Source organism: Carassius carassius, chromosome 23 (assembly GCF_963082965.1).
Source record: "Carassius carassius chromosome 23, fCarCar2.1, whole genome shotgun sequence".
Lineage (NCBI taxonomy): Eukaryota > Metazoa > Chordata > Actinopteri > Cypriniformes > Cyprinidae > Carassius > Carassius carassius.
In genome coordinates, this window is record NC_081777.1 from 32,488,524 (window position 1) to 32,499,840 (window position 11,317).

The following is an 11,317-nucleotide window of genomic DNA, read 5'->3' on the forward strand; positions in this document are numbered from 1 at the left end:
GGACTAAGAGAAGAAGAACTGGACTATAGTCCAGTGATCCAAAGTCCTCTTTTCAGATGAGAGCAAGTTTTGTATTTCGTTTGGAAACCAAGGTCCCAGAGTCTGGAGGAAGGGTGAAGAAGCTCATAGCCCAAGTTTCTTAAAGTCCAGTGTTAAGTTTCCACAGTCTGTGATGATTTGGGCTGCAATGTCATCTGCTGGCGTTGGTCCAATGTGGTCCAATGTGTTGGTCCAAAGTCACTGCACCAATTTACCAAGAAAGTTTGGAGCACTTCATGCTTCTTTCTGCTGACCAGCTTTTTGAAAATATTGATTTCATTTTTGGCACCTGCTCACACTGCTTAAAGCACCAAAAGTTGAATGACCATGGTGTTGGTGTGCTTGACTGGCCAGCAAACTCACCAGACCTGAACCCCAGAGAGAATGAAAAGTATAAAATAAAGAGTCAGAAAGCAGCAGGAAGTGTGAACATCCCTATTTGAAATGTAATAAAAAAACACTTTAGTTCAACTCATATCATAACAGTTATCTAGTATCTTTAGGTTTGGTGTGAAAACGGCAGTGTGTATGCTGAGCTAATCAGAACTATATTTAATTTTCTTTTTTGGTCCGGAGCAAAGGTAAACACACTTAAAGAGCTTATAAACACACTTAGTATCTGCTCGAGTGTGTGTCCAAGCAGTCAGTGGCTGCTGGAGATGTGTGTGTGTGTGAGTGAGAGCGAGAGAGTGTGTGTGTGTAGGTGAGACGCGACGCCCCGCCCCCACGCCCCCCGCTCTGACTCAGCTGGGGGGCGGGGCTCAAACCTCCTCCGTCACGCTGCGTCAGTCCAGAGTCCCACAATTATGAAAAATCCATCTTCCGCTGGAGCTGCAGCGGACACATACGACTCCCTCCGCCGCCACCGGGCTCTTCTTCCGCGGCTCACCGAGCAGCACGGCGCCGATAGATGGCTAGACGCTCTGGATCAGCGCGTCGCGACTCTGAACGGTGAAGAGAATGGTACGCATCTCTGTGGTATTCTAGCGCTTGCGTGGCGCACGAGACGAACGCGCTGACAGCTGGTCGGGCGTCGCGTCGAAGCGTTCTGGCTCGTGGCTCGCCGCTAGCGTTAGCTGCTGTGACGCGTGTGCGCACCGAACCCCGGTACCGGCGGAGCGCGCTGGAAACACCTGGCGTCGCGTTCGAACACCGTCGTACATAGATCACAACGATCGTGAATGAACGTAAAGCCTCCGGTTATGGAAACAGTCGAGTTAGCTTAGCTGCTCGCATTGCGCTCGGTTCCGCAGCCCACTGACACTCAGAGGCATAATAACTGTAATAACGGTTAAATATAAGAATATTCAAACATAAACACTTCGTCGGCGCCGCGCGCGGCTGCGTGAATGGCGCGAGTTCTGCGCTCGCTCGCGCTGGATACAATCACGTTAGAGGCGCGCTGTTTTTAAGTTCAGTCACACTTTGGAAATATGTTTGTGTTTGTGAATTCGTGTTCTGGCGTGTGTCCGTGGTGCTGGAGCGTCACGTGACGCTAACGATCAACTGAAGTATAAATCAAGTGAATCTTCGAATCCAGCGATGGTGAGTGATTTACATTGAAGCTCGAAATCGTGATAAAATCGTAAATCAATGTTTCTAAACAGATCTGATGATTGTCAGGCAAACACTGTGACATTCAGCAGCTCTTCAAATACTAGTGGCGTTTATTTTAATCCAGCGGCACAAAAAATACTTAAAATAAATGTTTCGAGAGGGTTTTGCACAGAAGAATCTTTTTATGAACAGTTCTTTAAAAGAACCGTGTTTTACTGTTAAAAAGCTCGTATGCGACGGAAAGGTTCCATGGATCTTAAAGAGACAGTCATCATTTACTCGTTCTCAGATTGTTCCAAACCTGTGTGTGGTTCTTCTGTTGAACTCAAAATAAAATGTTTTGGAAAAATGTTGGCAAACTCAGTTGCCTGTAGCTGTGTATTCCCCTGCGTAATTACTTTTATAATAACAATAAATTATGCATAATTACATGCAAGTTACCTTAAGTCAAACCCTAATCATATAGAAAGTACATGTAGTTAATTTATTAATATTAAAATAGTGTAACCAAGAACGTTTATTTTTAAGGATGACCGTTCATATCAACAGAGGTGTACTGCGTGAACTAAACAATATCCAGATATTAGTGTTGACCGACTCATTCTCTTGTTAGATTCGTTCCACTCCTGATGGATCTCGAGCATCTGGCGTTTGTGTTCTTCAGTGTATGTTTGTGTTTATGGAGTCAGCTTGTATGTTTCTAGACTGTTTGTTGGTATACACCGATGTAAGTGTTTGTTTACAATAGTGAAGTGACATTATTCACATCAGTGTCCCTGCAGCACAGAAGTCATCAGTGTCACAGACGTATATTTGTAGAAATAGACAACAATACATTGTATGATTCACAATTATACATTTCTCTTTGATGATAAAAATCATTAGGATATTAAGTAAAGATCATGTTCCATGAAGATATTTAGTAAATCTCCTACTGTAAATATATCAAAACTTAATGTTTGATTAGTAATATGCATTGCTAAGAACTTCATCTGAACAACTTTAAAGTGGCTCCTGGGTGTTTTTTTGGGCATAGGGCTGATTTTTTAGTCTAAACTAGTTGAGCTGACCCTCGTGACCCCTGTAAGAACACGATGTACGTGGATGGGTCTCAAAGCTAATATTTCTGCTCCGTTTTGGAGAAGCGCTGCTCGACAGAGCGTCAGAATGAAATGATAGTTTAGTTTGGTGTTCAACAGAAGGACGGCGTGCGTCATGGTCTTTATTGTTGTTCGTCATCATTTCATCTTGTTTGACTTTGTGTCGTCTTTGGAACACAAAAGAAGGTATTTTGAGAAATATTTCTGTGTTCATATACAGTGGAAGTCAGTGCTGTTTGGTTCACAGCGTTCTTCAAAATATGATCTTTTATGTTCCACAGAAGCAGCAAAGTCATCATGACGAGCAAATGAGTGTACATTGTGTTCATAGACCCACTTTGTGTTAAGTGTCTTATTTTTATCTTATGTATTGCATTTAAATTAATCATTTGATACAATGCACTTGTTACCTTATTTAACAGTAGCTTCCTGTAGTTATGCAGTTTATATCCGTAGTTACATCTTGACCCTTAAACCTAAACCGAACCTAAACCATCAAACCTTAACCGTATCCCAAACTCAACCGCAGCCAAAAAGCTTTGCAATTCAATTCAAGAGTGGGATATTATTCACATATATTGGTATTTATTGTTTAATATCCTTCAGGGTTGAAACTTGTGAAAGGTTTGTTGGTATTTTCCTAATTTCTGGTGATTGGAGACAGCGGCTGTTAAAGAGATGAAGAGATGAAGAGCGCGAGCGCTGGAACCTGTTTGAGGTTTATTGGCTGTTAATATGTGGTTCTGTCCGTGTCTCTGAACACGTTTGAGTCGTGTCTGTGCATCTCTGATGTTCGACTCGACGCAGGTTTATAAAACACATCTGTGCTGTTTAAAACCCTGAACTCCAAAGACGTGACTTGAGTTAGACGTCTGCGACTCGAGAACGTCTTGAGTTTGTGATGCGTGTACGGATCTCATCTTCACAGCACATTCTTGAAATCTGCATTTTTAAAATTATTTTGATGTTTTCTTGACGGATTGGTTAATGAACCAACGGCATGTTCCTCACCATGTGCATCTCTCCTGACTGATCTGTGCTTTAATCAATCAACTATGTGTCCCTCGAGCACAACCTGTCCGTTTATCTGAAGCTGAAGAAATTATGGTTTGTTAAAGAAGGACAATATTTGTCTGAGATACAACTATTTGAAAATCTGGAATCTGAGGGAGCAAAAAAATCTAAATATTGAGAAAATCATCTTTAAAGTTGTTCAGATGAAGTTCTTAGCAATGCATATTACTAATCAAACATTACGTTTTGATATATTTACGGTAGGAGATTTACTAAATATCTTCATGGAACATGCTCTTCTCTTAATATCCTAATGATTTTTGTCATAAAAGAGAAATGTATAATTGTGACTCATACAATGTATTGTTGTCTATTTCTACAAATATACGTCTGTGACACTGATGCTGCTTTTGTGCTGCAGGGACACTGATGATTTCTTGATGATTTCTGATCTGACAGACTGTGTGTGTTTCAGCTGAAACGGTGGATGATTTTTCTTCACACAGAAACTTAAGCGTCACATGCTCAAGATTACTGTAATACCAGACGAGAGAGAGACTGTAATTCACTCTTACCTCGAGCAGCTAAACTCTGTGTTTAAATCAGATTCAGTAGTTTGACTCAAACACAGTCATTTATGATCTGAGCCGGTCTGTGGAGAAACTCCCTTCAGTCTGTGATTGGAAGAAACGGTCATTAATAATAAAGTAAGTAGTTTCATTAAGAGTCTAGAAAAGATCGCGTTCTGTGTGTGAGAGAGAGTCTGGTGTGTTTGTAATGGCCAGTGTTATGATGAATTCGATACGGTGATATCAGTCTCACACACACACACACACACACACACACTCCGAGCTCCAGCTGAGTTCAGATCTGAAGGTGAAGGACGATCGGTGGAGGTTTGACCCACTTTCACGATCGGTTTCATCAGTAAATGAAAGCAGATTTCCTACGGGCAGACACTGTATAGACACGGCGTGTACACAGAGTGTGTGTGTGTGTGTGTGTGTGTGTGTGTGTGAGAGAGCGTGTGTGTGTGTGGAGGATCACTTCATTTGAGAAAACAGAGGAGTCATTTCAGTCACACACTGGGGTGTTGAACTTTTAGGAGTCTCTTCTGTGCTCCGAAAAATACAGAAACTGTGAAATATTATTATAGTGTAAAGCAGCAGTTTTTGTGTGAATCTCTGTTAAAGTGTAATTTATTTCTGTGATGCTCCGCTGTATTTTCAGCATCATTCCTCCAGTCTTCAGTGTCACATGATCTTCAGAAATCAGAATAATATGATGATTTACTGCTCAAGAAACATTTCTGAGTATTATTTCTGTGGAAACCGTGAGGCATTGTATTGTTCAGGATTCACAGATGAATGGAAAGTTCAGAAGAGCAACATTTATTTGAAATGTGAGTCTTTTTAGTGTATTATAAAAGAAATGCAGTAATAAACATTGTGTTTGAGCTGTTGTGAGTCACTGACCTCTAGTAGTTGTGCCGTGACCCCTGATGACCTGGAAGTGTTGTTTGTGTGCTGGACTGAATTGCTGTGATGTGGTTCGGGTTCAGTCGGTGCAGGTGTGTGTGTGTGTGTGTGTGTTATCTGTGAACACCTGATAAAGACACGGCCGTTATCTCTGTGTTTATGGAGCTAGAGGACCATGATCTTCATAGCGTTTATCAGAAATACTCATCTGAGATGTCATTTAATTCATCTAGAGCTGAAGCGGTTATCAGTGTCCAGACTGTAAAGTTTGATGGAGTCACGTACAGAGACTGGATCTAATCATGATTCTTCATCTCATCTTCACGATTATTACACATCTTATGATTCATTTCATCATTTAGCAGTCCAGAGTGAATACAAGCGATTCTTTACAATAATATACACACTACCAGTGAAATGTTAATGTTTAATGTTAAAAAAGCCTTTACATTTACTTGATCCAGAATATAATTCATATTGTGAAATATTTGTACTATTCAAAATAACTGCATTCAATATGGATATATTTTAATATGTAATTTATTTCTGATGTCAAAGCTGAATTTTTAGCATCATTATTCCAGTCTCATGATCTTCAGAAATCATTCTAATATTCTGATTTGCTGCTTAAAAACATTTATTCTTATTATGTTGAAAACACTGGAGTAGATTTTTTTTCCAGGTTTCTTTGATGAATAGAAAGTTCAGCATTTATCTGAAATGGAAATCTTTTTTTAACATTCATAAATGTCTTTATTGATCAATGTAAAGCTAAGCATCCTTGCTAAATAAAAGTATTAATTTCTATAACCCCCCCCCCCCCCCCCCCAGAAAAAAAAGAAAAGAAAATGATGCTGACTCTTTGTTACAATGTTGCAAAAGATTTTTATTTCCGATAAATGCTAATCTTTGGATATTAACTGGAAAAAAAAAAAAGTACATAGGTGGCCTAATGGTTAGAGAGTTGGAGTTGTAACCTGAAGGTTGCAGGTTCGAGTCTCGGTCACTATATTTCACCTAGAAATCAGTGCTCAGATGGAAGCGTCTGTCAGAATCATGAATGTAAATGATGAGTTACTGGTTTTCTGTAAGTGGTTCTAAAGCAGTGAAGGGTTGGGTTTGTTTATGTGGAGTGAACACGGTTTACACTGATCTCAGCTCCAGTCACTACACACGGTGCACACGCTAAGCTCTCTCTCTCTGTAATAAGCCTGTTCTCAGTCAGAAACATTCATCAGCTCCGTCACGTCCTCCTGCTGATGAACTGTGCTGAGAAACACCGTCTCTCTCAGCGTCTGGTGATGTTTCTGTACTCGCTGCTGCGGCAGAAGGATGAAGATGAGGATGAAGAGGTAGATGGACACCATCTCAGTCTCTGTGTTTATGGCTTTCAGTGTTTCTGCTCAAATATGAGTGTAATCCGCTCGTGTTCGCGGGACGCTTTGGGCTCCGCAGGACTGCTGGGAGCAGAAAGGAACTCTGGGAAGTTTAATTAAAAATCCCTGGTGTTAAATCCGTCGGACTGCTGCTCGACGGGAGAAGGCCGTACAGGTTTGAAAAGTCATGAGGGAGAGTAAATGATGAAATTGATGGATGTGGCTCTAGACTTTGTGCTTCTAGACATCACTGACGTCTGAGTTGATTTAGATGTGTCTAGATCACTGCTGCCGTGACCGGTTTATATCAGTCCAGTGAGAAACAGAAACATGTTTTAAGGCTGAGGAGGAACTAGTCACTGCGTTTGAAGACTTCACATCTCTGAAGACTCTCCTGATCGTAAATGCTGAACTTTATAATGCTGCTCTCTTTCTGGGTGGATCTTAAACGGGTCTAAGGTAGTAATCTAGTGTTTGTGTTGCTGTAGTTATTATTGTAAACCTCATGATTAGTGCTGATGTAGACGGTAGTCTCACAACACTCGATCTGTAGAAGTCGCTGTAGAAATAAAGGTGACGTTAGACGTCTGTAATAGTGGACATCTGAAGGTAGTCACTCGGTTTGTGGTGATAGTTTTCAGTGTATATCATTGTGGTGTCATGACAAACCTAATTACTATTAGCTGATGTGAATCGCATGATTAAAATGACACGCATCAGTGTTTAATATTCATATGGCCGTGTATACAATCTGATCTTTATTTTAAAAATGTTTTAACGTTTAGTCTGGTTAAAGTCTGCCTCTTACTTACAATCCACTACATGCTCCATTTGAGAGCCACGCCCACATCTCAACATCCAATCAACAACCGATGCATAGAACCAAGCCCCGCCCTGTGTTTTGTTACGCTCAGATGAATGTCACAGTAAGGAAGAAGAGATCGGATGCTGCTTCTGTTACGTCACTGTTTTCAGTGTGAGATGTCAGTCGGGGGCAGAGTGACCGTCTGAAATGAACTGCTGGTTTATGTTGATCCTGTTTCTCTTCTGCAGTCCCAGAAGTCCTGGATCGAACACAGTTTCACCAAGAGGGAATGTGTCTATATACTGCCCGTCTCAAAAGACCCGCACAGGTACGTCATGCACTTCACGTTATTATAACAGGCTCAGACTTTGTGTGTTGAAGTCCAAACATCGGCGATGGGGCTGAATCAGCATGACTTGACATGTGTCATTATCGCATAGTAGTTCTGGTTTCCCTCTGTTTGTTTTTGCAGATGCCTCCCAGGATGCCAAATCTGTCAGCAGCTCGTGCGGTGAGTGTCACGAAACACAACATTTGTCACAGTTGAGGTGTTCAGATGGAGTGTGTGCTGACACGTGTGTGTGTGTGTGTGTGTGTGTGCATGTGTAGATGCTGCTGCGGGCGTCTGGTTCGGCAGCACGTGGGCTTCACTGCCACACTGGCAGTGAAATACTCAGACGTGCGTCTGACCGAGGGAGAGCTGTCCGATCTGGAGCAGTGGTCAGTGGAGAAGCACACGGAGGAGAGTCCCACTGACGCTTATGGAGTCATCAACTTCCAGGGAGGATCCCATTCATACAGAGCCAAGGTCTGAACACACACACACACATACACACACACAGGGAGAGAACACTCTGAATGATCATGTGTGCACTGCACTGTCACTCAGTTATGTTTAGACGGGGTTAATGATGTCACTCAGTGCAGCGTTCTGATCAGACGGGGTTAATGATGTCACTCGGTGCAGCGTTCTGATTGATCAGGGGTTAATTATGTCACTCAGTGCAGCGTTCTGATCAGACGGGGTTAATGATGTCGCTCAGTGCAGCGTTCTGATTGATCAGGGGTTAATGATGTCCCTCAGTGCAGCGTTCTGATCGGTCAGGGGTTAATGATGTCACTCAGTGCAGCGTTCTGATTGATCAGGGGTTAATGATGTCCCTCAGTGCAGCGTTCTGATCGGTCAGGGGTTAATGATGTCACTCGGTGCAGCGTTATGATTGATCAGGGGTTAATGATGTCCCTCAGTGCAGTGTTCTGATTGATCAGGGGTTAATGATGTCACTCAGTGCAGCGTTCTGATTGATCAGGGGTTAATGATGTCCCTCAGTGCAGCGTTCTGATCGGTCAGGGGTTAATGATGTCACTCGGTGCAGCGTTCTGATTGATCAGGGGTTAATTATGTCACTCAGTGCAGCGTTCTGATTGATCAGGGGTTAATGATGTCACTCAGTGCAGCGTTCTGATTGATCAGGGGTTAATGATGTCACTCAGTGCAGCGTTCTGATCAGACGGGGTTAATGATGTCACTCGGTGCAGCGTTCTGATTGATCAGGGGTTAATTATGTCACTCAGTGCAGCGTTCTGATTGATCAGGGGTTAATGATGTCACTCAGTGCAGCGTTCTGATCAGACGGGGTTAATGATGTCGCTCAGTGCAGCGTTCTGATTGATCAGGGGTTAATTATGTCGCTCAGTGCAGTGTTCTGATTGATCAGGGGTTAATGATGTCACTCAGTGCAGTGTTCTGATTGATCAGGGGTTAATGATGTCACTCAGTGCAGCGTTCTGATTGATCAGGGGTTAATGATGTCACTCAGTGCAGCGTTCTGATTGATCAGGGGTTAATGATGTCACTCAGTGCAGTGTTCTGATCAGACGGGGTTAATGATGTCACTCAGTGCAGTGTTCTGATCAGACGGGGTTAATGATGTCACTCAGTGCAGTGTTCTGATCAGACGGGGTTAATGATGTCACTCAGTGCAGTGTTCTGATTGATCAGGGGTTAATGATGTCACTCAGTGCAGCGTTCTGATCAGATGGGGTTAATGATGTCACTCAGTGCAGAGTTCTGATCAGATGGGGTTAATGGTGTCACTCAGTGCAGCGTTCTGATTGATCAGGGGTTAATGGTGTCACTCAGTGCAGCGTTCTGATCGGTCAGGGGTTAATGATGTCACTCAGTGCAGCGTTCTGATCGGTCAGGGGTTAATGATGTCACTTAGTGCAGCGTTCTGATCGATCAGGGGTTAATGATGTCACTCAGTGCAGCGTTCTGATCGATCAGGGGTTAATGATGTCACTCAGTGCAGCGTTCTGATTGATCAGGGGTTAATGATGTCACTCAGTGCAGAGTTCTGATTGATCAGGGGTTAATGATGTCACTCAGTGCAGCGTTCTGATTGATCAGGGGTTAATGATGTCACTCAGTGCAGAGTTCTGATTGATCAGGGGTTAATGATGTCACTCAGTGCAGCGTTCTGATTGATCAGGGGTTAATGATGTCACTCAGTGCAACGTTCTGCTTGATCAGGGGTTAATGATGTCACTCAGTGCAGCGTTCTGATTGATCAGGGGTTAATGATGTCACTCAGTGCAGCGTTCTGATTGATCAGGGGTTAATGATGTCCCTCAGTGCAGCGTTCTGATCGGTCAGGGGTTAATGATGTCACTCAGTGCAGCGTTCTGATTGATCAGGGGTTAATGATGTCACTCAGTGCAGCGTTCTGATCAGACGGGGTTAATGATGTCACTCAGTGCAGAGTTCTGATTGATCAGGGGTTAATGATGTCACTCAGTGCAGCGTTCTGATCGGTCAGGGGTTAATGATGTCACTCAGTGCAGCGTTCTGATTGATCAGGGGTTAATGATGTCACTCAGTGCAGCGTTCTGATCAGACGGGGTTAATGATGTCACTCAGTGCAGAGTTCTGATTGGTCAGGGGTTAATGATGTCACTCAGTGCAGTGTTCTGATCAGACGGGGTTAATGATGTCACTCAGTGCAGCGTTCTGATCAGACGGGGTTAATGATGTCACTCAGTGCAGCGTTCTGATCAGACGGGGTTAATGATGTCCTCAGTGCAGCGTTCTGATTGATCAGGGGTTAATGATGTCACTCAGTGCAGCGTTCTGATTGATCAGGGGTTAATGATGTCACTCAGTGCAGCGTTCTGATTGATCAGGGGTTAATGATGTCACTCAGTGCAGCGTTCTGATCAGACGGGGTTAATGATGTCACTCAGTGCAGAGTTCTGATTGGTCAGGGGTTAATGATGTCACTCAGTGCAGCGTTCTGATTGATCAGGGGTTAATGATGTCACTCAGTGCAGCGTTCTGATTGATCAGGGGTTAATGATGTCACTCAGTGCAGCGTTCTGATTGATCAGGGGTTAATGATGTCACTCAGTGCAGCGTTCTGATCAGACGGGGTTAATGATGTCACTCAGTGCAGAGTTCTGATTGGTCAGGGGTTAATGATGTCACTCAGTGCAGCGTTCTGATTGGTCAGGGGTTAATGATGTCACTCAGTGCAGTGTTCTGATTGGTCAGGGGTTAATGATGTCACTCAGTGCAGCGTTCTGATTGATCAGGGGTTAATGATGTCACTCAGTGCAGTGTTCTGATTGGTCAGGGGTTAATGATGTCCTGCTCTGCTCTCTGCAGTATGTGCGTCTCTCCTATGACTCCCGTCCGGAGGCCATCCTGAGGCTCATGCTGAAGGAGTGGCAGATGGAGCTGCCAAAGATCGTTATCAGCGTTCACGGGGGAATCCAGAACTTCGACCTGCATCCGCGGATCAAACAGGTGGTGGGAAAAGGACTGATCAAAGCTGCTGTCACCACCGGGGCCTGGATCCTGACCGGAGGGGTCAACACAGGTCACACACTCATTACTAACTAGTGCATCATGGGTACAGACAGTGGCACCAGACTCTCTGCCTGCTGTAC

At 43.5% G+C, this 11,317-nt stretch overlaps 1 protein-coding gene across 3 annotated transcripts in view; it reads left to right on the forward strand.

The window, feature by feature from the left end:
* Positions 1 to 842: 842 nt before the first annotated feature.
* The window catches only part of LOC132101802 (transient receptor potential cation channel subfamily M member 7-like), a 36,219-nt gene continuing 25,744 nt past the window's right edge, over positions 843 to 11,317 (forward strand). For 2 of the 3 annotated variants that reach the window (XM_059507019.1, XM_059507020.1), the window contains exons 1-5: positions 844 to 1,002; positions 7,618 to 7,697; positions 7,842 to 7,880; positions 7,979 to 8,177; positions 11,034 to 11,247. In XM_059507019.1, the coding sequence (XP_059363002.1) occupies positions 1,000 to 1,002; positions 7,618 to 7,697; positions 7,842 to 7,880; positions 7,979 to 8,177; positions 11,034 to 11,247 (535 nt within the window). In that variant the 5' untranslated portion in view covers positions 844 to 999. Of the gene's footprint in view, positions 1,003 to 7,617; positions 7,698 to 7,841; positions 7,881 to 7,978; positions 8,178 to 11,033; positions 11,248 to 11,317 lie in introns of all 3 variants that reach the window. The other variant, XM_059507021.1, reaches the window with a different exon arrangement.